At 42.3% G+C, this 26,299-nt stretch overlaps 1 protein-coding gene across 1 annotated transcript; it reads left to right on the top strand.

Annotated features, from left to right (window-relative positions):
- The first annotated feature begins 8,061 nt into the window (after positions 1-8,061).
- Positions 8,062-26,230, top strand: LOC118401001 (RING finger protein 141). The gene is made up of 6 exons (XM_035798091.2): positions 8,062-8,221; positions 12,988-13,162; positions 13,604-13,712; positions 13,912-14,075; positions 14,207-14,314; positions 18,422-26,230. The coding sequence occupies exons 2-6, from the start codon at positions 13,026-13,028 to the stop codon at positions 18,570-18,572; spliced, it is 669 nt and encodes a 222-aa protein (XP_035653984.1). The 5' UTR covers positions 8,062-8,221; positions 12,988-13,025; the 3' UTR covers positions 18,573-26,230.
- The last annotated feature ends 69 nt before the right edge of the window (positions 26,231-26,299 follow it).

Below are 26,299 nucleotides of genomic sequence, written 5' to 3'. Positions count from 1 at the left end.
GGGCTATTTGACCAAGGAGAGTGATTGTGGGCTGCATCAGATGACCTGGCCTCCACAATTACCCGACCCCAAATCATCTCAATTGGGTTGAGATGAGTTGGACCACAGAGTGAAGGAAAAGCAGCTAACAAGTGCTCAGCATATGTGGGAATTCCTTCAACACTGTCGGAAAAGCATTCCAGTGAAGCTGGTTAAGAGAATGCCATGAGTGTACAAAGATGTCATCAAGGCAAAGGGTGGCTACTTTGAAGAATCTCAAATATAAAATATATTTTGATTTGTTAACCATTTTTTTGGTTACTACATGATTCCATATGTGTTATTTCATAGGTTTGATGTCTTCAGTATTATTCTATTTAAAATATAAAAAATAACCCTTGAATGAGTAGATGTGGCCAAACTTTTGACTGGCATTGTATGCCCGAAACACCACATGTCTGTATTTTTTTTTTTTACACTCAACATTTTTCAATGTTTCTTTACACGTGTGGTTTTTCATGTGGGTTCTTTGTAAGGGAAGTGTAAGACAGGAAGAAATGATTGTATGTGTTTATATTAGTGAGTGCATTTATTTTCTTACATGTTTTTATTAAATGTGTACAAGTTGCTATGTCTGTTCATTTCAACAAGTGTTCTTTTTGTATGTAAAATGTCTGATTCTGGCATTTTAAAAAACTAGTGAGTGGACAAGTGAATTGTAACATGTTTGTTCTCAGAAAATCAAAGATGAGTTTTAGCGTATTTCTGAATGTGTCTTTGCGGATAACACATTAATGTATGACACCATGCAGATAAACTCACCATCCACCTGGTCCAGTGATCAATGCACGGCAATTAATCAACATGAGCAACTGACACAAACCCAACAACAGCTTGTTTCCTACTGCTCAGTACAATTACTTACCACTGACAAGAACAATACCACAGCATTTCCCTTTCATGAGCATGAAATTAGTGACTGGCTGGTCAAAAGACCCAGATCCAAGGCTCAGTACATACTGTAAGCTTCCTACTATGTTTTGGGGGTGGCAGGTAGCCTAGTGGTTAGAGCGCTGGACTAGTAACCGTAAGGTTTCAAGCTCAAATCCCCAAGCTGACAAAGGTAAAAATCTGTTGTTCTGCCACTGAACAAGGCAGTTAACCCACTGTTCCTAAGCTGTCATTGAAAATAAGAATTTGTTCTTAGCTGACTTTCTGAGTTAAATAAAAGTCAAACAAAATGTGGCCAATGGGAGAGCTGAATTCCGACTGCTGCGTTGACTCTTACTGTATTATTTTTCTCCGTCAATTATCTTTGTGTTATTAGTAGACTAATGGTCTAAGGTAATTAGAGGTCTATCCAATATCAGTATTCACTCCATAAATACTATTTTTGTTTTACTTTTTATTTTCAACCTAAGTATTTACCCCAGTCTCATGAAAATACTGATTATTGTCATTTCAAGGTCCAAACACTCAAGCAACAATGTTAAGCACGCCCTCTGCTGATAGAATCGAGAAAGGAAACAGAATACTGAAGTCAGGGTCAGCGCTGAAGAGGGTTAGAGTAGCCGAGAAAGAGAGCCTGTGACACAACTTGCACGTTTGGATGTTAACAAGGTGACACTCCACCTTAACTCCTCCTCCAAATGTACTGGATTGGTTGAACAGTGCAGAGGAGCTCCTCCCCTGGCAGTTGTTTTTTATTCTCGTTAAAATCAGTACGTAGGGGATCTAGTTTCAGGCGTTTATTTTACGCCTGCTACGTTAGGTTAGGGTTAAAGTTAGGGCTGGATCTAAGGTTTGGGTTGGGTTTGTGGTTGAAGTTAGTGTTAGGGCTGAACTAATCTCTCGTGGACAGACTACGTAAACATAGTGCTTTCGGAAAGTATTCAGACCCCTTGAATTTTTCTTATAAAATTAAAAGCCTAAGTATTCAGATCCTTTGCTATGAGACTCGAAATTGAGCTCAAGTGCATCCTGTTTCCATTGGTCATCCTTGAGCTGTATCTACAAGTTGATTGGAGTTCACTTCTGGTAAATTAGATTGATTGGACATGATTCGGAAAGGCACACACCGGTCTATATAAGGTCCCACAGTTGATAGTGCATGTCAGAGCAAAAAACAAGCCATGAGGTGGAAGGAATTGTCCGTAGAGGTCAGAGACAGGATTATGTTGAGGCACAGATCTGGGGAAGGGTACCAAAACATTTCTGCAACACTGAAGTTCCCCAAGAACACAGAGGCCATCATTCTTAAATTGAACATGTTTGGAACCACCAAGACTCTTCCTAGAGCTGGCTACCCGGCCAAACTGAGCAATCTGGGGAGAAAGGCCTTGGTTAGGGAGGTGACCAAGAACCAGATGGTCACTCTGACAGAGCTCTAGAGTTCCTATGTGGAGATAGGAGAACCTTCCAGAAGGACAAGCATCTCTGCAGCACTCCACCAATCAGGCCTTTATGGTAGAGTGGCCAGACGGAAGCACCTCCTCAGTAAAAAGCACATGACAGCCTGTTTGGAGTTGGCCAAAAGGCACCTAAAGACTCTCAGACCATGAGAAACAAGATTCTCTTGTCTGATGAAAGCAAGATTGAACTCTTTGGCTAAGCATCACGTCTGGAAGAAACCTGGCAACATCCCTACTGTGAAGCATGGGGGTGGCAGAATCATACTGTGGGGATGTTTTTAAGCAGCAGGGACTTGGAGACTAGTCAGGATCGAGGGAAAGATGAACAGAGAAAAGTATAGAGCGATCCTTGATAAAAACACACTCCAGATCGAGCGGGACTGCAGACTAGGGCGAAGGTTCACCTTCCAACAGGACAACGATCCTAAGCACCCACCCAAGACAACGCAGGAGTGGCTTCTGGACAAGTCTCTGAATGTCCATGAGTGGCCCAGACAGAGCCCGGACTTAAACCCGATTGAACATCTCTGGAGAGACCTGACAATAGCTGGGCAGCAACGCTTCCCATCCACAAGACGTGCCATTGTCACAGCTTCTCCTACTTGTTCTGTTTTGTGAACCGCTTTAAGAAGTGTGGACATTCCAGCACTCTGAAATGTGAGCTTTCTTTATGTGGTGCCACCTATTTGCTGCTCATAAAACAATATTTAGGTTGATTCAGTGCATTGGGTGCGTCACCTCACTGAATGGGCCCCATTGATGCGGCGTGAAGGGTGTAGCGTGGGGCTATGCCGAGGTAGCGTGGGTCCCTGTGTTCTGGGGAGGCACTGTCACTCGTTAGTAGGAGTGGAAGAAAGGAGGCCCGCCAGCGTCCGATGCTGGGTTAGCATTGAGTTGATTTAACCGCATAATCGGATTGAAACTGAGCCACGGTATTTATGTCAGTTCACATTCCATCAAATGTGGAGTGTGAATTGGAGTCGACAGTACAGAGGGCTAATCCAGAACTAAAGCCTAAATAATTAGGAGTTCACTGTGCTTCATCTAATAGCAGAACCAAAGTGCTGCAGCTGTGGGGGTGCCCCCTAGTGTGGCATATAGGGGGTGTGATGCAATGAAGCTGGCAGTGGAGGTGCAACAAGTGAGAGTGGAGAGAAGGGTGTCATATGCTGAGGCAGCGAGGGTGGTCCAGGCCCAGAGAGATACAGGATCAAGGTAGCTGAAGGTAAGGAGCTGAGTATGACAGGGTTGACATGGGAAGAGGTTGGAGATCAACCTCAATCAGCCAAGGGTGGAGTCATGTATTACTGGATCTTAGTTATGGTAGTAGTACTACAATGGAATTCTTGAAGCCTGTTGGCTAATGGGCAGGAGTTCAAGAAGTTCATTGTGGATATGCCAGCTAAGCCTGACGCTTGGATTGCGTCCTACCTGACAGGTCGCTCCTACCAGGTGGCGTGGCGAGAATCTGTCTCCTCACCACGCGCTCTCACCACTGGTGTCCCCAGGGCTCTGTTCTAGGCCCTCTCTTATTCTCGCTATACACCAAGTCACTTGGCTCTGTCATAACCTCACATGGTCTCTCCTATCATTGCTATGCAGACGACACACAATTAATCTTCTCCTTTCCCCCTTCTGATGACCAGGTGGCGAATCGCATCTCTGCATGTCTGGCAGACATATCAGTGTGGATGACGGATCACCACCTCAAGCTGAACCTCAGCAAGACGGAGCTCCTCTTCCTCCCGGGGAAGGACTGCCCGTTCCATGATCTCGCCATCACGGTTGACAACTCCATTGTGTCCTCCTCCCAGAGCGCTAAGAACCTTGGCGTGATCCTGGACAACACCCTGACGTTCTCAACTAACATCAAGGCGGTGTCCCGTTCCTGTAGGTTCATGCTCTACAACATCCGCAGAGTACGACCCTGCCTCACACAGGAAGCGGCGCAGGTCCTAATCCAGGCACTTGTCATCTCCCGTCTTGATTACTGCAACTCGCTGTTGGCTGGGCTCCCTGCCTGTGCCATTAAACCCCTACAACTCATCCAGAACGCCGCAGCCCGTCTGGTGTTCAACCTTCCCAAGTTCTCTCACGTCACCCCGCTCCTCCGCTCTCTCCACTGGCTTCCAGTTGAAGCTCGCATCCGCTACAAGACCATGGTGCTCGCCTGCGGAGCTGTGAGGGGAACGGCACCTCAGTACCTCCAGGCTCTGATCAGGCCCTACACCCAAACTAGGACACTGCGTTCATCCACCTCTGGCCTGCTCGCCTCCCTACCACTGAGGAAGTACAGTTCCCGCTCAGCCCAGTCAAAACTGTTCGCTGCTCTGGCCCCCAATGGTGGAACAAACTCCCTCACGACGCCAGGACAGCGGAGTCAATCACCACCTTCCGGAGACACCTGAAACCCCACCTCTTCAAGGAATACCTAGGATAGGGTAAGTAAGGGTAAGTAATCCTTCTCACCCCCCAACAAGATTTAGATGCAAGTGGCTGTTCCACTGGTTGTCATAAGGTGTATGCACCAATTTGTAAGTCGCTCTGGATAAGAGCGTCTGCTAAATGACTTAAATGTAATGTAAATGTAAATGTAATGTGATTTGTATGCAGGATACATAACTCAAACCGGATGGAAATGGCCAAGTGATGGAAAATCTGCTCGAAATGAAAGATCTAGTGTAGCTGAATGATGGCTGAGGTACCAGGATTGATGGAGTCACAGGGAGTCTGCTTTGGACCTCACTATGGTATCTAGTGCGATGGCAGGAATCTGTGAGTGGGAGGTAGGCAGGTGGTGTTTGGAAGGGCAAAATGGGATCAGTTTTAGGAGGCAAAAAGCCTGATATGGACAGAGATGGCAGGAGCAGTGGAATAGAGATGCTAAGGGCAGGCATTTATTTAAAGGACAGAGGAAAGTCGGGGGGGCAGGAAGGGACAGAAGAGAGGAGACTATATTTACAAGATTACGGGTGGGGCACAGCCAGTTGAATAAGACCTTAAATATGATAGGAAAGTGTGATTATTGCCAGGAAACAGACCGTGGAGCATGTACTGTATTGCAACAGTGTGGGCAGTATCAGAGGGAAAGAGAGAGGATGAGCTCTATGAGGGAGAAGGGGATACAGGAAATTAGTTTAACGAGTATATTGAGTAGAACGTCATTAGCTATAGTCTCAAATACTTTGTTATCTTTTTTAAAGGGCTCGGCTCCCGCTAGCGGGATCAAAATCGACAACATCAGGTGAAGTTGGAGCGCACCAAATTCAAATGACAAAATTGTAATATTGTTGAACATACAAGTGTCTTACATCATTTAAAAGCTTCTTGTTAATCCAACCACTTTATCAGATTTCAAAAAGGCTTCATGGTGAAAGCATACCATGCGATTTTCTGAGGACAGCGCCCCACACCTAAATACTTTTTCAACCAGCACCGAATTCACAAAAATCACAAATAGCGATAAAATAAATCCCTTACCTTTGAAGATCTTCCTCTGTCTAAAGTCAAACAATGTTCCTAATCAATCCTCAGGTACCCTAATATGTAAATAAACGATAACATTTCAGATGGAAATAACGGTGTTCAAAAGGAAAGGAAAATAACAAAGAGCGCTCCCTCATTCACCCGAACCAAAAGCGTACCATTCCTGATGAGAACACCTTGGATAAACTACAACTACTTGTTCGTTTTTCAAGAAACAAGCCTGAAACCCTGTCTAAAGACTGTTGACATCTAGTGGAAGCCATAGGAACTGCAATCTGAGAGCAATTGTTTTTGTATATCCCATAGGCTTGCATTGAAAAGGCACATAAAATACTATACATACCTCAGCCAAAACATCAGCGCCACAAGTAACTTCCACAAAGCTGTGAACGATCTGAGATACCCGCTAATTATCAAAATCCAGAAAAGAGTTGTTAAATTCTACAATCACCTAAAAGGAAGCAATTCCCAAACCTACCATAACAAAGCCATCACTGACAGATAAATAAACTTTGAGAAGAGCCCCCTAAGCAAGCTGGTCCTGGGGCTCTGTTCACAAACACAAACAGACCCCACTGAGCCCCAATGACAGCAACACAATTAGACCAACCAAATCATGAGAAAACAAAGAGATTATTTCTTGACACATTGGAAAGAATTTACAAAAAGACTGAGCAAACTAGAATGCTATTTGGCCCTAAACAGAGAGTACACAGTGGCAGCATACCTAACCACTGTGACTGACCAAAATTAAGGAAAAATTAAGGAATAATTAAGGAAATATTTGTCTATGTACAGAATCAGTGAGCAAAGCCTTGCTATAGACCTGGCTCTCAAGAGAAGACAGACTATGTGCACACCGCCCACAAAATGAGGTGGAAACTGAGCTGCACTTCCTAACCTCCTGCCAAATGTATGACCATATTAGAAACACACATTTCCCTCAGATTACACAGACCCACAAAGAATTTGAAAACAAATCCAATTTTGATAAACTCCCATACCTATTGCGTGAAATACCACAGTGTGCCATCACTGCAGCAAGATGTGTGACCTGTTGCCACCAGTGCAACCAGTGAAGAACAAATACCACTGTAAATACAAACAATATATAAGTTCATTTATTTTCCCATGCCAATACAACTATTTGCACATAATTACAACACTGTATATAGACATATGACATTTGAAATGTCTTTATTATTATTTTTTTATTGTTTGTTTATTTCACCAAGTATTTATGGATAAATCTATTTAACTTGCTTTGGGAATGTAAACATATATTTATTGGCATGGGCCCTTAAATTGACATTTGAGTAGAGGATGATGGGTCAATGGTGACTATTAGGCCAATACAGAGTGATATAAATTGTGCTTCAGTAATGGTCGGCTGAAACATGCCATGGTTATCAACTGTACCACAGAAATATAACTTTGAACTAACATCCTCCCAGCCCTGTAGGGTAAAAGTAGTTGAATGGGGTGTTTTTTATTTTTTTTAATGAAATTGTGGTATATAGGTGTAGTTATTTGATAGTGCAACTTATAATTGTTTTCCTATTTTAGTTTTGTATAGAAACCAGTAACGTGATTGAGCACACACTACCGCAGAGCAAGTGGCGGCATGCACAAAACAAATGTGTGAACGCCATGATACCAAAGCAGGAGACGATGACGCGAGGAGTGTGCAACTGAGATCTTCCCAGTGTAAATCACAAATCTGATGTGGGTCATATGTTGAAATTGATTGTGGAAAGATTGGATGTGGAGAAAAAAAAGGAATTGGGTTTTAGCGTAGCTGTGTAAACAAAGCAACAGTGACATCACTAATCGTAATTTCGCGCGCGGCTTTTGACGCGCCCCCAACCTGTCACAAACTCAAGGAGCCAAACGGGGTCGAGCCAACATAATGCGAGAATAGCCTACCTGAATTAGCTTTAACTTCCAAAACACAACATTGATTAAAATGTTTCCTTTTCCATGTTATCACCCCTTGATCATAATTTCCAGTTCTGTCTTTCCTTATTTAAGAACATTGATACATATTTGAATTGATCAATTCATTGAGTTAGCATTAGGCTTAGTTTGATAGCCAGCAGTGATCTGCGTTAAAATCGTTCTTGCTATCCGGAATCTTTGGGACGACCCTACCCCATTGAAGTTTACATTTAAAATGGTTAGGTTAGGACATTGCGACGTTTGCGGGTCACTACTTTCTCTCGTCATCATTCTGCGACATCTCTACTAGCGCTATTAAAAACCACAACATAAACTCCCAAACAAAGTAAACGTTGCTGATTGTATGTGGATCGTAAAAAATCAATGTTGACACGTAGCCATACCAGGTAAGCTGAACCTACATCACCAAATGTAGATCGATGATCTTATGTGGGCTTGGGCTTTGAAAAAAAGTGCGTGTTTTCCTCTGTTGGCTAACGTTAGCATCCGAACCTAAGAAATACACTGACGTTCGTTAGCTAGTTAGTCATAAGTTTATGTAGCTATGTGCCAGATGCCGTAAAATGCCAAAGAGAAATTGCAACAACTATAGGCAAGCCTTTCATGTGACTAACAAACAGTTACAGTTTTTCATGTCAAGGCAAGCTAACTTAGCTGGCTAGCTCGCTGAGTTGATTACATAACATTTCTGATACCACTAGTATCGTATCGTATGGCGTAAGCTAACGTTTGACGGATAATCATATCAATGCAGTGATAGGGAACAGTCCTGACTAGCCACATAATGAACTTAAGTACCTTAACGACCCTGGGTTTATAACCGCGGATATTGACTCTGCCGGGTGCTTTTGCGGCACAGTCGATAGTCCAACGACCTTATGTACGGTTTGAACGGCAATAGGCTCTGGAAACAAATAAACAGACAAATACGCCATCTAAACGTGAATTGATTCTCAATTGATTCTAGAAACATAAATCCCTTGACTTTCATTTCACAAATGCAAAATACACACGTCACTACACTTTTGCAGCCGACAGTATTTATCAATAACCACGTTTACATGCACACCAATATCCCGTTATTATTCTGGATACTCCTTTGTCATAACTTGTTGACCCAGAAGACTAAATATAGTAGTGCTCACCATAATAATGTATTCCATCTATAGAATGAATGCATTAGTAATCTAGTTAACAGCTGTAAAGTTGTCTGTTTCGTTTTAGGGACGGGAAGAAAACGGAATACAGCAAGATTGGTCCTGTGCAAAATGTTAGTCATCAGTTTGAAAGGTTTCTGATAAGACTTAAGTGTGTCTAGGGTGCATATTTTATGTGGTTGAAATACTGTCTGGTTCCATAAGTGTAAAAGATAACACATTATACAAGCATTCACATTTTCTCAAGAGATGCTGAAATAATAAATAACTTCTCCTGTGTCCATATTTAAATTACTATTCAATTTAACCCATATGATCTTAAATTAGGAATATTCTGTTTATTCATGAATACTGGGATACTAATGAGCGGGATATCAAAGGTGCATGAAAATAGATTATCCCGAATAAGACCTTAAGTGGGATATGAGCTACTAGCTGGAATACTGTGCACAATGTAAACGTTGTCAGTGACAACACGTTTGTGGTGTACACAGGTGTTCGGAGATGCTTATATAGCTAATTAGCACAGATAGTCCACTCTCCACTCACAGAAATATTTGCATTTACAACATCTCGCTTTGCTTAAGAAAATATAATTTTCCTTACGGCAGCAAGTTCAGGATGACTGAATTGAGTGACATGTAAACTTTCGGTTGTAATCAATGTAAATAGTTGGCTAGAAAATACATTCCACATGAGAGGAGCACTGAGAAGGAGCACCAGTATTGGCAAGCATGGAGAGGCCTGAGATAGCCAGACTTGTACATTGGGGTAAGGAGGAAGTTGGATTTTGGAGAAATGTCATCAGTGCATGCTCCTCAAGCACTACAGTCAGGTTCGGCTCCAGGATGACATGCCGGAGGGGGCTTTTTAAATCCATCGGGGGCGGGCACAACTTGAATTGCTTTAGAACCTAAATAAATCCACATGAGGACTGGTGGCCCAAGAGCACTTATTAAAACAGCACATGCCGTAACAATGATTCAGTACCATGGACAGAAGGCTACCGCGCGATGACCTCACACTCAACAAAACAAATGAGATGATCGTGGACTTTAGGAAACGGCAGAGGGAGCACCCCCATCCATATCGACGGGACAGTAGTGGAGAAGGTGGAAAGTTAAGGTCCTCGGCGTACACATCGGCAACTGCTCCGCCCACAACCGTAAGGCTCTCCAGAGGGTAGTGAGGTCTGCACAACGCATCACCGGGGGCAAACTACCTGCCCTCCAGGACAACTACACCACTCGATGACCAGGATTTTGAGTTTTATAAATGTAAAGCTTGGATCTGCCAGTGCTTTCAATAAGCCTGTGACCTCAAGTGTCACATCTGTGCCAATTTGCGTTTTGTAGATTCGATGTTACGGAGTTTCATAGTGACTGACACCGTGGCGAGGTGGCCAGTTCCCCTCTGATCAATACGTTTGTTTTGTTTTTTTCTCTGTTTTTTCCCCCAGTGTACTGTGCAGCCACTGTGGCTTTCCTGAATAAATTGCTCAGGCAGCTACACACATTGAAACTTCCTATATAGCCTCAGACGGCATAGCGTGCGCCACAACCAAATGCAGACCTTGAAACAGGTGCTACAAATGACTGCTTTCTCCCACTGAAAATGCGACTCGGCGAAAGTGTCAAGACAAACCTGTGCTGGCTCCTCATCACTGAGGTCGTCAGGCGCTAGTGACTGGGGTAACGGCGGTGCAGGTGCTTGTTGTAATGTTGCCCTCTTGCTGCTGGCGCTAGGCCCGGGCTCTTCTCGATCTTGTTGGTCAGCAGGCAGTGGTGGGAGATGGGTGGATATTACATTTTGCTGATAGGCTCGTCAACCTCAGTGGCCAGGCTAGCAAGTTGCTTGGTGAGCTCGGCATCTGTCTCTACATGATGGTCCTCAATTATTTTTGCTCTTGGCAGTGCCCAGTCATTTTCGGATATCCATGCTGATTAAAGCTTGCAACTAGCTATAATTATTCAGTGCGCCACGACCAAAACTTAGTGAAGCTTGCTGTCTGCAAAAGTGAACAACTTTTTTTTGTGAGTAAAAAATAAAATGTAACTTTGACCCCGCCCTGGGATCAAAATTTCATCTGGGGGGGGTGCTTTTCTACGGCTTTTCTATGCCTTAGAGCCGGCCCTGAATATAACGGATGAAGGCATGGTAAGAGCGTGTTGAATGGATAGACGTGGTTATGGACAGTGAGGGAGAAGAGCCGAGTGCAGAGGGAATATGTGTGCTGAGGAAGAATGGCGCCAAGTACAAACCGCACTCTGCTGTCAGGGCAAAAATTTAACCTGACGAGAGTGAGGATGAATTATCTGCGGTTGCCTCTCCTTGTTCATGCAAAGGATGAATCTGGCCCAGTGGGAGTGACATTTTTTTTTGTTGAGAATGTGGCTCCCTGCCGTTTGGTGGACCCATAGATGGTATCAGACTGGGTAGAAAAGAAGTTGGGTACTGTTAAATCAGTGAAGATAGCTCGACATAGAAGTGCCCAATGTGAGAGAGAGGTTAAGCTTGCCAGGATCAGAGGAGATCAGAAGGCGTTGTAATGCTGAGGATCTGTCAAGGTGTGTAGTAGACCTAGGCCAACGCAGCCAATCCGTCTATTTTCCGTAAACAAGCGCTGTAACCCTAGATAGGTGTGTATGAATTCAACCTTTTTTAGTTTTATTTATTATTTCTCACTGATATGAAAGATAAGGTCCTTATGCTTCCAAAACTGTAACGCAAGCGCTTTTAATGTTCAGACTGAGCGTCGCTCCAATTACTCTTATGTGTAATGTAATGGAACTGAGTGACGATGAAGGGCTAAATCCTAGCTAGCCGGGTATATTTGGCTATTTTGTGAAACACTACCTGCCTCAATTTATTTGGGTCCAACCCATTACAAATGTTCACAAATGGGCCTCCCGAGTGACGCTGCGTCGCAGTATTGCGACGTCACTACAGCCTAGGGTTCGATCCGAGGCTGTGTCATTACCAGCTGTGACCGGGTGTCCCATAGGGCGGCGTGCAATTGGCCCAGAGTCATCCGGGTTAAGGGATGGTTTGGCCAAGGGGCTTTACTTGGCTCATCGCGCTCTAGTGGCTCCTTGTGGTGTCGGGCGCCTGCAGGCTGACTTCGATCGTGTTTCCTCTGACACATTGGTGGCTTCCAGGTTAAGAAGCGTTTTGGTGGGTCATGTTTTGGAGGATGCGTGAATTGACCTTCACCTCTCCCGAGCCTGAATTGCCGGGATGAGGCAAGATCGTAATCATGAAAAGGGAGGGGAGCGGTTATTTATTATCTAAATAATACCCTTTGGCTGGTAGAAGTCTGAAAACACTCAGATAGTAGGCTACAACGCTGGGATAAGTCCTTCACTGAGTTCCCTCTTAAGCAGCGCTTCCCAATCTAGGGGATGTGACCCCATGTGGGGTTGCTTGATTTGAAAATGGAGTTGCGAGAGAAACTAGGTGTGGTTGTAATAAACAGTGGTTTCTGTTTTCTTCCTAAAAATGTGGCGCTATCTTTTGAACAGTTTAAGGTACAAAAGATTATGACCCCATCACAGAAAGATAAGACTTTCTGTTTCCCTCTACAATGCCCACAAGTCTCATTAGAACAGACTGGACAAGACCAGGCACTAAATCAGACTGGGGGGAATAACCTAATCAATGGTGATCTTTTCTACACAGAAGATCATACAAAATTATTACCTGATGAATTTAACCATGTTCTGATGCATTTCTGTCACGTCAAACCATACTTTCTTCAGATTGACAGTACTTTCGATAGTATTTCAGACTGATTTGTAATAGACTGTCACAGCCCCATTTTTTTTTTTAAGTAAACATTGGCAGTTGATTACATCACATTTTTTTTAACAGGGTTGGGTCATTAACTTTTTTTTAATATCAAAATGGGGTCGTGGGCCAAAAAAGTTTGGGAGATCCTTGCTCTAAAGACCGTAGGTAAATTACTTGGTGACTTTGCTTTTGTTTCCCTCGGTCAGGCCACACTGCATAGTGCTGTTCTTTGAGCGCGGTTGGGATGGGCCAGCAGATCTCAGGCCAGGCGGTGATGACCCGTCTACCTGAGAAGCTGGTGAAGCATGCTGGGCTGGTACGCGACAGCGGCTATCTCAACTACGAGGAGTTCCTGGCCAGGGTGGCAGAGCTCAATGACGTGTAAGGCCGGCCATGTCGTGACTGTCAATGTAGTCCTTGTTTGCTTTGTACTTAGTCTTTAAACAAATAGATGATGATGATAATAATATCCAACTCTACAAAGAGAATAACAATATTTCCCAGTTCATTTACAGATGGGGAACTAATTCCCCCAAGTAACATCCAGCTCCTCCGCTGGCACTTCTTGAACATTATCCACTTACAACGCTACTTATTAACTGACATAATTCAGGTTATTAACCTTAATCAAGAGCTTAGAGCACTCTCTCCCTGTTAGGATTTAACCTAGTCCTTCCCCAATCAGTAGGCCTTGCTGGTGTGAATGTGGCAGTGAGTGATATAAACTGAGGAGGGTTAGGGGGCAGTGTTAAGTTGTCATTGGATCATTTGTTGAGTCATTTGTTGAGTAACAATGTTTCTCCGTGACTGTCAACTGGACAGGACGGCTAAGCTAGCAGCTGGACAGCAAAAACACCTGATCTTTGAAGTCCAGACTGGCTCGGACACCTCTGCTCTGTGGAAAGTGGCTGTGAGGATAGTTTGTACCAAGGTGAGAAAGGGACATAAGTTGGTCTCTTGATGGTGACATGTCATTGTGAATCAGTCTCCACTCTCGCTATTTTTTTTTTTTTTTAGGGAAATGTGTGTTTTTCAACCAGTAATATGTGTGTTGTCTGCACATTTGTGTTCATGGCATGTGTGTTTTTGAGACTGAAACATGTTTGTGTTGTTTCGCTGTGCTCTGGCAGATCAACAAAGAGAATGGGATGGTGGAGGCGTCTCGCATCATGAACCTGTATCAGTTCATCCAGCTGTACCATGACATCACCAGTCAGGCAGTGGAGGTGCTGTCAGCAGAGGGCGCCAGCCTCCCGTCAGGGGACTCCTGCCAGGCCAGCATGTGGATGGGCAGGTTAGTAGTTCAGTGTGCGTCTGTGGGAAGTCTTGCATTGCCATCCTTCCAAGTCTTGTTCCGTAATGTGAGGAAGTCTGGAACTGGAGGCAAGTCTATGACTGGCTGCCATTGTGTGTATTCCCCTACAGGGTGAAGCAGTTAACTGATGAGGAGGAGTGCTGCATCTGCATGGATGGTAAATCTGACCTCATTCTGCCCTGTGCTCACAGCTTCTGTCAAAAGTGCATTGACAAGTGGTAAGAGACACCGACACTTTCCACAGTGGTCCCACTGATAAATCTGTTGTCACGAGGTCTGTTGTCATTGAGCATGTTCGATTATAACGCCTATGTTTCTCTGCAATTTGATCAGATAGTTAGGACATGTAAACACCTTAATCGGAGTGCCAGCTGTGTCTGCGCATGTGCTTGCAGGAGCCTTATGTGCGAGTGACGTGAGCTTGTAAAACCTAATTGTTAATATTATAAATAGTTTTCATATACAAACCTTCTGTCTGAACTTGGGTACCATGGCAGTCAGATTTAATGCTACATCCTATGCATAAGATTTTGAGTTTAAGGAGCAAAACAAAAGGTTAATTGTTTCTAGTGTACATTTCTTATATACCTCTTCCTCTTGATACTTTGTGGATAAGAGGGGGAGGGGGGCGGCGGTTGTCATTTAATTTTGGTATTATTTCTCAATAAAACAAACTATCACAAAAAAAGCTTCCATTATACTGAAACTGTATCTAAATCCAAACTGGTTTTCCAGTAGGCTACTAAGAGAAGCGCATCAAATATTTAAAATGGGTCTCTTTGCTCTTAACGCTCCTTCTTAAATGAAGTGGTACAGAGTTGGCTACAATTCCATCCTCCAGAAGAGATGGCATATATACATATGGATAAACCAATTTTCTTGGAGAGAATGTATCATGACATTTGTAAAAAACGATGGTAAAATTGTCACGCAAGCAATTAATCAAGGTGAATGGAGATGAATACACAATGAGGGGCTATGCGTTCTTTGGAAAATAATGAACGACGTGGAAGGTGTGTTCCATGACGTGCTAGGGGAGTTGAACTGACCTTGCATGGAGTTGCATTATTTGCCAGAGAAAGCATACAGCACCAAGTTACCAATGGCTATAATTTAAAACATTTGCCATGTGTTCAACATCCACTGAAGTAGCTAGCAAGTTTACCAGATGGTGACCTTAGTTGCCTTGGTAACCGAACAGATGTGCTAGTTTAGCTAATCAAACCATTAGTCCTACCTTGCTATTATAAAATCTAATTCAACAATGCCAATTTTTTCAATTCCTGGTTTTGCTTTCAAAAGCAGCTCAAACCTAGAACATGTAAGAATGAACTATAGCCATTGAAATATTTTTTAAATAATTTTTTCTTTTTTTCCTTTTTTTCCCAAAAAACAAAAACAAATTTGTATACATCCGAATGATAACTTGTAGTCATTGTTTGTATGTGACTATATCTCATCTGCCCAGACCCGCCTGCTCACACTCCCATCCCTAGTGCCTGCATTATTGTTTGCCACTTGGTCTTTAAAAAAGCGCCAGCTGTGCCATCAGAGACCCTGGGTTCGCGCCCAGGCTCTGTCGTAACCAGCCGCGACCGGGAGGTCCGTTGGGAGACGCACAATTGGCCTAGCGTCGTCCGGGTTAGGGAGGGCTTGGTCGGTAGGGATGTCTAATCGCACACCAGCGACTCCTGTGGCGGGCCGGGCGCAGTGCGTGCTAGCCAAGGTTGCCAGGTGCACGGTGTTTCCTCCGACACATTGGTGCGGCTGGCTTCCGGGTTGGATGCACGCTGTGTTAAGAAGCAGTGCGGCTAGGTTGGGTTGTGTATCGGAGGACGCATGACTTTCAACCTTCGTCTCTCCCGAGCCCGTACGGGAGTTGTAGCGATGAGACAAGATAGTAGCTACTACAACAATTGGACACTACGAAATTGGGGAGAAAAAGGGGTCAAATTTAAAAGAAAATTATGGCAGATTAATTGACTTCCTAGTTTTTAGTATTTGTTTTTTTCAAAATGAATGATGAGAAAGAATTGTCCAGCCCATTGGGTATCACACTACATCTTGAAATATGTAGACGGGTGGATTAAAAGTACGTTTTTATATATGAATACTTCTGACAACTTTCTGGCTCCGCCCACAACTTCTAAACTTTATACTATTCCCAGAATGCATAGATCGAGTCATAATAATACTTGTACACTTGAGACATGACTCAGACGTTGTGCTGTAGAATTTGTGAATTCTCTCTCTGTCATAGTTGAAGTGTACCTATGATGAAAATTACAGGCCTCTCATCTTTTTAAGTGGGAGAACTTGCACAATTGGTGGCTGACTAAATACTTTTTTGCCCCACTTTATATATTTGTCACTTATTAAGCATCCTAAATCTTTATATATATTTTTTTGTGGTCCTCTTAAACTCAATTCACAGCAATCCTTTTTCTTTGTCCTATTGCCATTATTTCATATTTTTACACGTTAATGTTATAACCTGAGATTTGAGTCTTCTGAAAATATTTTAAGCACAGGTGGAATTGAGTTTTCAATATTGGTCAGGTATATCAGGAGATCATCGGCAAATAAGTTTAGTTTAAATGACTGATACCTGTTACATTTGAGTCCTGTCTAGTTCTTTCTGCAGGCTGTTCAATTGCCAGTGCAAACATGAGGGGAGAGGGGACATTCCTGTCTTGTGCCCCTTTCTAAAGCAATTTAATCAGATAATGTATCATTTTGCTTTAGGATATTTATACAACAATTTTATTAAATGTATTGTTTTAGCTGGAAATTTTGAATAGGAACGGTCATTCAAGACAATCAACAGCCATTATTATAGCCATTGAATTCTACTGTGCAAATATACTGTGTTTATAGGGAAATAATGCACGCTCTTAAATGCCCTTCAAGCCAATCAGAAACAAGTATTCAACAATGTAATGGCATAAAAAAATTATAAACTGGATGGTTCGAGCCTTGAATGCTGATTTGGCAGACAGCCGTGGTATATCAGACTTTATACCATGGGTATGACAACATATATTTTTACTGCTCTAAGTTGGTAACCAGTTTATAATGGCATTATGGCACCTCGGGGGTTTAGGGTATATGGCCAATAAACCACCGCTAAGGGCTGTATACAGGCACTCCACGTTGCGTCTTGCATAAGAACAGCCCGAGCCGTGGTATATTGGCCATATACCACACCCCCTCGAGCCTTATTGCTTAAATAACCAACTTATCACAGCTCTGCCACAAATGGAAGAAGCAATTACTTGAAAGAGAGGAATTAATTAGTTAGTTTGTCTGCCACCAATTAAAAAGTACAGTATCAATGGCATAAAATGACCAATATAAATTGTAAAATATATCATTTTCACTTACGGTCAAGAGGTTTGACAACTATGCTTCATAAAATTCAAGATAGTTGGGAACACATTTTCTAAGTCCCAATACCATGACATTGGTTTTATGAACTGATATACAAAACTTAGATTTAAGCTGTTATCAAATTCTCACTACAAAAGAATGCTCAGTATATGGGGCATTGAACAGTCAGACCGTTGCAGGCTGCCACAAGGAAACCGAATCAATAGAGAATCTCTTTTGGTTCTCTCCATCTGTGGCTTGATTTTGGAGCATTTTTGGTAGAAATGTTGCAGATGGGGACGTTCAGGTCCCTAGTGAGACACCATGGTAGATTGGAGGTATGTATTGCCAGAGGAAGTGGTACAATAATGATTTACCGGGAGAAATGGGTTGATCTGTGGCTGTTTGAAGGTTGGAATAGATACATACACACTTGCACATTTTTTTATAAAGGTTTGAGATCCTTCAATCAGGGGTGAGTGTGGGGCTGTGATTGTATGTTTTGTGTTTAGTCATGTATGTTTTTTTTGGTTTCACGCTGTGGGCGGTATGTGCGCTGGTCTGGTGGTTATGGGTACGCTCACTTCCATGCCCGCCTGGGCAATCGGGTGGGGCTTGGTTCTTCCCACCCTTGGAAAATCCCATTGGGCCAGGGGAAATCGGGTGGGGGTTAAAGCGCATCCACTGCCCAGAGGACCCACTGATAGGAGCGGCCCTTTGTATTGTCTTTGTATTATATTGTTTTAATAAAATGCTAGACTTGATAGCACATTTATTTTGATTGGTTATTTTCGGGATTCACTAAAGTCCCTTCGGGTAGCCTAATTTAGGCCTGATGTCCATTTTAAACAGAATTATTAGGGAAATTGTTCTTGCAAAGCATACAGAGGTTTTAATCAACCTACATTAATCAGTGTCCATGTAAATGTACCCAATTATCTGGTTTGTTTTCATAGGAGTGGGCAGAGCAGGAATTGTCCGATATGCCGCTTGCAAGTGACCGCTGCCAATGAGTCGTGGGTGATGCCTGATGCCCCTACAGAGGACGACGTAGCTGGCTATATCCTCAACCTGGCTGACGAGGCAGGCCATCCGCACATACCTTAAGCTACTCAATACTAAGACACTTTGATTAACCACTGACAACCAAACTGACATCAAGAATAGTTCGGGGAAGGGTTTGGAGTTTTTCGCCAGGTTTTGGGGGTATGTAGAGAAGATGGGTTGCTTTATAGGAATTTGCCGGTTGTGATTATTTCTTTTTGCTCTTTTCCATATTTCAAGATTACTTTTACATGATTGCTCTTAAACTTGTGTGTGTATATACAGTGCCTTCGAAAGGTATTCAGCCCCCTTGACTTTTCCCACATTTTTTTAACGTTACAGCCTTATTCTAAAATGGATTATATTATTGATTATATGTGTGTATATATTTATATATATATATATAAGTCCTCACCGATCTGCACACAACTCTAATGAAAACAGGTTTATAAATTTGAGGTGCCTATAATTTAAAAAAGAAACTGAAATATCACATTTACATAAGTATAAGACTCGAAATTGAGCTCAGGTGCATCTTGTTTCCATTGATCATCCTTAATGTTTCTACAACTTGATTGGAGTCCAACCTGTGATAGATTAAATTGATTGGACATGATTTGGAAAGGCACACATCTGTCTATATGCATGTCAGAGCAAAACCAAGCCATGAGGTTGAAGGAATTGCCTGTAGAGCTCCGAGACAGGATTGTGTCGAGGCACAGATCTGGGGAAGGGTACCAAGACATTTATGCAGTATTGAAGGTCCCCAACAACACATTGGCCCCCATCCTTCTTAAATGGAAGAAGTTTTGAACCACCAAAACTCCTAGAGCTGGCCAAACTGAGCAATCGGGGGAGAATGGCCTTGGTCAGGGAGGTGACCAAGAACTCGATGGTCACTGACACTGCTCTAGAGTTCCTCTGTGGAGATGGGAGAACCTTCCAGAAGGACAAACATCTCTTCAGCACTCTACCAATCAGGCCTTTATGGTACAGGGGCCAGACGAAGCCACTACTCAGAAGGCACATGACAGCCCACTTGGAGTTTGCCAAATGACACCTGAAAGACTCCAGACCATGAAAAACAAGATTGAACTCTTCGGCCTGAATGCCAATCGTCATGTCTGGAGGAAAGCTGGCACCATCCTTATTGTGGTGGCAGCATCATGCTGTGGGGATGTTTTTCAGTGGCAGGGACTGGGAAACTAGACCGGATCAAGGGAAAGATGAATGGAGCAAAATGTAAAGATCCATATGAAAACCTGCTCAGGACCTCAGACTGGAGAGAAGGTTCACCTTCCAACAGGACAATGACCCTAAACGCACAGCAAGACAATGCCGGAGTCCCAATGTCCTTAAGTGGCCCAGCCAGAGCCCGGACTTGAACCCGATTGGACATCTCTGGCGAGAGCTGGAAATAGTTGTGCAGCAATGCTCCCCATCCAACCTGAAAGAGCTTGAGAGAATCTGCAGAGAAGAATGGGAGAATCTCCCCAAATACAGGTGTGCCTAGCTTGTCGCTTCATACCCAATAAGACTCAGGGATGTAATTGCTGCCAAAGGTGCTTCAACAAAGTACTGAGTAAAGGATCTGACAACTTATGTAAATGTAACATTTCATTATTTTTAGGAATTAGCAAAAATGTCAACTGTTTTTGCTTTGTCGTTTATGGGTTATGATTTGGAAAGGCACACAGGACAATGTTATCAGTTTTAGAATAAAGCTGTAACCTAACAAAATGTGAAATGTCTGAGTACTTTCTGAAGGCACTATATACAGTACCAGTCAAGTTTAGACACACCTACTCATTCAAGGGTTTTCCTTTGTTTTTACTATTTTTTTTAAAACTTTCAACTATGACAACACATGGATTCATGTAGTAACCAAAAAAGAAATCAAAATAGATTTTAGATTCTTCAAAGTAGCCACCCTTTGCCTTGACAGCTTTGCACACTCTTGGTGTTCTCTCAACCAGCTTCACCTGGAATGCTTTTCAAACAGTCTTGAGTTCCCACATATGCTGAGCACTTGTTGGCTGCTTTTCCTTCACTCTGTGTTCCAACTCATCCCAAACCATCTCAATTGGGTGGAGGCCAGGTCATCTGATGCAGCATTCCATCACTGTCCTTCTTGGTCAAATAGCCCTTACACAACCTGGAGGTGTGTTGGGTCATTGTCCTGTTGAAAAACAAATGATAGTCCCACTAAGCGAAAACCAGATGGGATGGCGTATCGCTGCAGAATGCTGTGGTAAACATGCTGGTTAAGTGTTCCTTGAATTCAAAATCAATCCGTGTCACCAGCAAAGCACCATTACACCACCTCCTCCATGCTTTACGGTGGGAACCACATGTGGAGATCATCTGTTTACAGATTTGCACTGGTCTCATGTCCATTGCTCGTGTTTCTTGGTCCAAGCAAGTCTCTTCTTCATATTGGTGTCCTTCAGCAGTGGTTTCTTTGCAGCAATTCGAACATGAAGGCCTGATTCCCGCAGTTTTCTCTGAACAGTTGATGTTACTGTTACTCTGTGAAGCATTTATTTGGGCTGCGATTTCTGAGGTGCACTTAACGCTAATGAACTTATCCTCTGCAGGATAAGTAACTCTGTCTTCATTCCCTGTGGCGGTCCTCATGAGAGACTGTTTCATCATGGTGAGTGATGGTTTTTGCGACTGCACTTGAAGAAACGTTCCAAGTTCTTTACATTTTCCAAATTGACTGACCTTCATGGCTTAAGTAATGATGGACTGTCATTTTCTCTTTGCTTATTTGAGCTGTTGTTGCCATAACATGGACTTGGTCTTTTAACAAATAGGGCAATCTTCTGTATACCACCCCTACCTTGTCACAACACAACTGATTGGCTCAAACACATTAATAAGGAAAGAAATTCCACAAATGAACTTGCATTCCAGGTGACTACCTCATGAAGCTGGTTGAGAGAATGCCAAGAGTGTGAAAAACCCTGGAATGAGTAGGTGTGTCAACTTCTGACTAAGGTGTGTGTGTGTGTGTGTACACAATCTCTCCACAATAATATATAAACCAAGCACATTGTTTCGTTATAACTACTCTTATAATTGCACTTAGTAGATGTTTTTATAGGCACCTCGAACTGCTGTGGAAATGTCCATAAATCACTAATCACACAACTTCTGTACTTTTATTTTTTTTATTTGAATTTTGAAATCCTATAACACACTCTGAATGGTTTGGTATTTGATGAAATGTGAAAATGTAAGTACAATAATCTCATGGATGCTTCAGCCACGATAATCTTTATATTTTCTCCTCAATGTTATTTAGATGAGGTGATGTCTCCCCAAAAATGTAGCTTTTAGTTTAAATATGAATCAGTAAAACAAAAATGTCATCGTTTATCAAAATAATTTCTATATCATGAGTACTTAAGCAAGGCCAGTGCATTGGATGTTTTAAATATTTAACTTTTTATTACGTGTGAGGCTGAGTGAATGTTAAAATAGTACTACATAATATATTTGGAATGTGTTATTCCCATTAGGGAACTGAAGATTTGAGCTGTATGTACTTTACTCATGACTGGCTGGTACTATACTGAACAAAAATTTAAACGCAACATGTGAAGCAAATGTTTCATCCGTTTAAATAAAAGATCCCAGAAATTGTCCATATGCACAAAAAACTTAATTCTCTTATTTTGTGCACACATTTGTTTACATCCCTCTAGTGAGCATTTCTCCTTTGCCAAGAAAATTAATCCACCTGACCGGTGAGATATATCAAGAAGCTGATTAAACCATGATCTGTACACAGGTGCACCTTGTGCTGGGAACAAAAGGCTACTCTAAAAACGTGCAGTTTTTCTCAAGTTTTGAGGGTGCATGCAATTTGCATGCTGACTGCAGGAATGTCCGCCAGAGAATTTAATGTTCAATTCTCTACCATAAACTGTCTCAGTCCTTTTTGATAATATGGCAGTACAACCACAGATCACCTGTAACCACGCCCAGGACCTCCACATCCGGCTACTTCACATGCAGGATTGTCTGAGACCAGCCACCAGGACAGCTGATGAAACTGTGGGTTTGCGAAAGTGCCGGCATAAGCTAAGGACAACGAACACAATTGCATTTTATCGATGGCAATTTAAATGCACAGATACCGAGATGAGATCTCAAAGCCCATTGTCTGCCGCCATCACCCAATGTCACCAACGTACGGCGACCTCGCCTTTCCTTCAGGACTGCCGCGCGAAAGAAATGTCATGCTGCACAGAGACGCAAACGATTGAACTTCATTGAGTTCGCACCATTCATTTGCACTATATAGATCAACATAAAGGACTTTTCAATGCAACCAACCAAAACAAATCTAACTCTGCAAGTTTGTGTCTTTGATTTTGTTGTAGGCAGAGCCAGAGTTCTATTGGCGTGGGTAGCCCACTTGCGCTCTTTCAAACACTCGCGAGGTAATGCGCTTGTCAGATCAGAGCGCAGATTTGTAGCTATTCTTTGCTAGTTATCGAGTTATCCCAGTTATAGATACGTGTATAGGTCAGCAATGGGGATTTGCTGCTTCATACCAGAGCACAAAACGTGTAGGCTACATTTTAAGCTGTCTTTGAAAAGCCGGTCAGGCAAAAAGCGTATGTCTTAATTAAAGTAGCAGTGTTGTATTTTGAGACAGGCTTGAATATGCAAATACGGCAATGGACAGAGGGGTAGCCTACATTGTCAAATTTCTGTATGGTGATAATACATTTTATTTTGTAAAGCCACTTCTTGCATTGTTCAATGAATACAATTTACAGTCAGATATTTGGCCCATGGTGTTACAGACCAAGTAAGAAACGTAATGTAAAACACTTTTTTAAATGTCTCATGCAATATAGGCCTGCACTGAACACCACATATAGGCTAGATCCTATAAATTAAAAGCTTATTCCGTGTGAAAATGTTATGGGATTCGTTCCATTGGTTTTGTTGGGAGGCCTACATTATGCTCAAAATCACAATGGCCTATTGGCTACTGTCAAACTGTAAGGGTACGGCCTCAGTGTTCACTGTAAACAAATGCGGGAGGTTGCACAAAATTCTCACTATGTTAAAGTTTCCGCTCACGAGCAAAAATGTGCTCAGTTCCCCCAAAAATTAGAGAGAACATTTTGTAACCCACTGAGCATGTTTGGGATGCTCTGGATTGACGTGTACGACAGCGTATTCCAGTTCCCACCAATATGCAGCCATTGAAAAGGAGTGGAACAACATTCCACAAGCAACAGCCTGATCAAGTTTATGTGAAGGAGATGTGTTGCGCTGCATGAGTCAAATGGTGGTCACACCTGATACTGACTGGTTTTCTGATCCAACAGATGCATAGCATATCTGTATTCCCAGTCATGTGAAACCCATAGATGAGGGCCCAATTAATGTATTGACTTTGACTGATTTCCCTATATGAATTGTAACAGTGTACTTGAACAACATTTTAATGAATGTTTTAAAATTAGTCCACAGAAAATATGTAAAATCAAATCTGACCAAATGATTTAGTGTTTAATGTTGACCAATTGCACTTTTGAATATTTTTGTAGTTTACTGTGATTATTAGTGCATTTTTGAGTAAAGGGTTGTTCCATATGATTTTGATCACTTTCTGACTGCACCCCTTTTGATTTGAACAACACCTTCCATACATGTTCACCCACGGAAGAAGAGGTCAGAAAGTGACCTTTTGGACCTGAATGCCAAAATATTAAGGAGATAAAGGTGCTCAAAGTTGACCCATTTTGCATACCCCACCCTACCATGAAGACACCTGTCTTCATCACTGAAAAAGATAAACGGTTGAGTTTGATATCATTTGAAAGTTTACACACATGGTTGTCAAACTGTTTTTTTTTTATATATAAAACATACGTTTTAATGTTGGCTATTTTAAAGCTTTAATGTCCATTATTTATAAAGGCATAAACTCTGTTTCATGTTCATATACAGTACCTGTCAAAAGTTTGGACACCTACCTCATTCCAGGGTTTTTCTTTATTTTTACTATTTTCTACATTGTAGGAACAGTAGTGAAGGCATCAACACTATGAAATTACATATTCTCTTAACCAGCTTAATCTGGAATGCTTTTCTAGCAGTCTTGAAGGAGTTCTAACGTATGCTGAGTACTTGTTGGCTGCTTTTCCTTTTTTATTTAATTTTTTATTGTCCCCAGCAGGTGCAGTTTAATCAGCTTCTTGATATGCCACACCTGTCAGGTGGATGGGTTATCTTGGCGAAGGAGAAATGGCATATTACATCATTATGCAGCATATTTGGACTCGCCTTGTTGTGCTCACTTGAACAGGAAGGTGGCGCGGCGGTCCTTCGTGGGCAAATTTTGTCATCAAAGTCTGGCATTCTCTGGATTTATGGTGCTATCAAGACAACTGAGAACTCTGGGGGAGGTTGAATCATGATGACATCCGTGATCTTCACAAGCCACAAGTAGCTCTAGAAAGAGGCCTGAGTTCCCGACTTACAATTCCCGAGATGGATGAGCATTCAAAACATATTTTCCCAGTCGGAGCTAGTTTTCTCCCCCCAAGTTCCCAGTTGTCAGAATTCCCAGTTCAGAGTTAAGTTGTTTTGAGCGTGGGTCAAATCATCCTTCTTTGACAGCATGGCCAATGCTGAATGTTTTTCATTTAAAGCTTGGAAAAGAGACCCTTAAACCCAGACTTGGGACCACACAGCCACTCCACTGGATAGCAGGCTAGCGATTGCTTTGCAATGCTTGCAGTTAGCCACTGATTCCTTCCATTCACTGAATTCACTGAATTTGTGATTTCCAACTTGTTGTGTAATGTTTTTATGTCCAATGACCATTGAGTACCGATACGTTTTTATCTATAATTTCTCTTCATATGACAAGGATTAAAAAGGATTTGCCAGTAGATTGTCTACTTAATTCATGATGTTGACTGCTAGCTAAGATTTTGAAAGTATGATGTTGACATGATCAGTCCAATCAAAGCTACTGTAGATATGTGATTTGATGTAATTTTATCTGTGGCCAATGACCTTGAGACTTATTGGATGGGCACTTCTAATGTAACTATATGGCAGCACCCAAGGGGCTTGAATTTTCTAGCTCTCCGCACTGAGCCAATCACAGCGCAACGCTCCGTATTTTCTGCTGGCTTGCCCCACTACCACAGAAAGCATTTGGCTAGGCTGAAACACCTCCATTTTGGAGCTGCCTTACTCAAGAAAACAAAAAAGAGACCATGTTTGTATTCCTTATATTAAGCAAGCCAGAATGCACAATTATTATTTATTTTATTATGTACGTATTGCCAGGGGCACACTCCAACATACTCAGACATAATTCACATTAAGCATTTGTGTTTAGTGAGCCTGCCAGATCAGAGGGAGTAGGGATGACCAGGGATGTTCTCTTAAGTGTGTGAATCGGACCAAAATGTAACTTTTGGAGGTCAGGGAAAATGTATGGAGTGAAAAGTACATTATTTTCTTTAGGAATGTAGTGGAGTAAAAATAGTCATATCTATAGTAAAGTACAGATACCCCCCCCAAAAAGGACTTAAGTAGTACTTTACAGTATTTTTACTTAAGTACTTTACACCACTGATTAAATAAACCAATACCATTGGCTAAGAAAGAAGTTCATATTTTGCACATATATGTATTTTGTCTTCTATTATATTAAAAGAGTTTTGACAACTTCTTGTGATTGCCAGTCTCATATTTGACCAACTGTGTTTCAGGTGCATGTGTAACAGTTTTGATTCCGT

The sequence above is a fragment of the Oncorhynchus keta genome, chromosome 22 (genome assembly GCF_023373465.1).
Source record: "Oncorhynchus keta strain PuntledgeMale-10-30-2019 chromosome 22, Oket_V2, whole genome shotgun sequence".
Taxonomy (NCBI): domain Eukaryota; kingdom Metazoa; phylum Chordata; class Actinopteri; order Salmoniformes; family Salmonidae; genus Oncorhynchus; species Oncorhynchus keta.
This window is presented reverse-complemented; position numbering and strand designations above follow the sequence as displayed.

Coding starts and splice junctions, on each gene's coding strand:
- LOC118401001 (XM_035798091.2), top strand. CDS start 13,026: ATGGGCCAGCAGATCTCAGGCCAGGCGGTGATGACCCGTCTACCTGAG. Junction 13,713..13,911: donor TGAGGATAGTTTGTACCAAG/GTGAGAAAGGGA, acceptor GTGCTCTGGCAG/ATCAACAAAGAGAATGGGAT. Junction 14,315..18,421: donor CAAAAGTGCATTGACAAGTG/GTAAGAGACACC, acceptor TTGTTTTCATAG/GAGTGGGCAGAGCAGGAATT.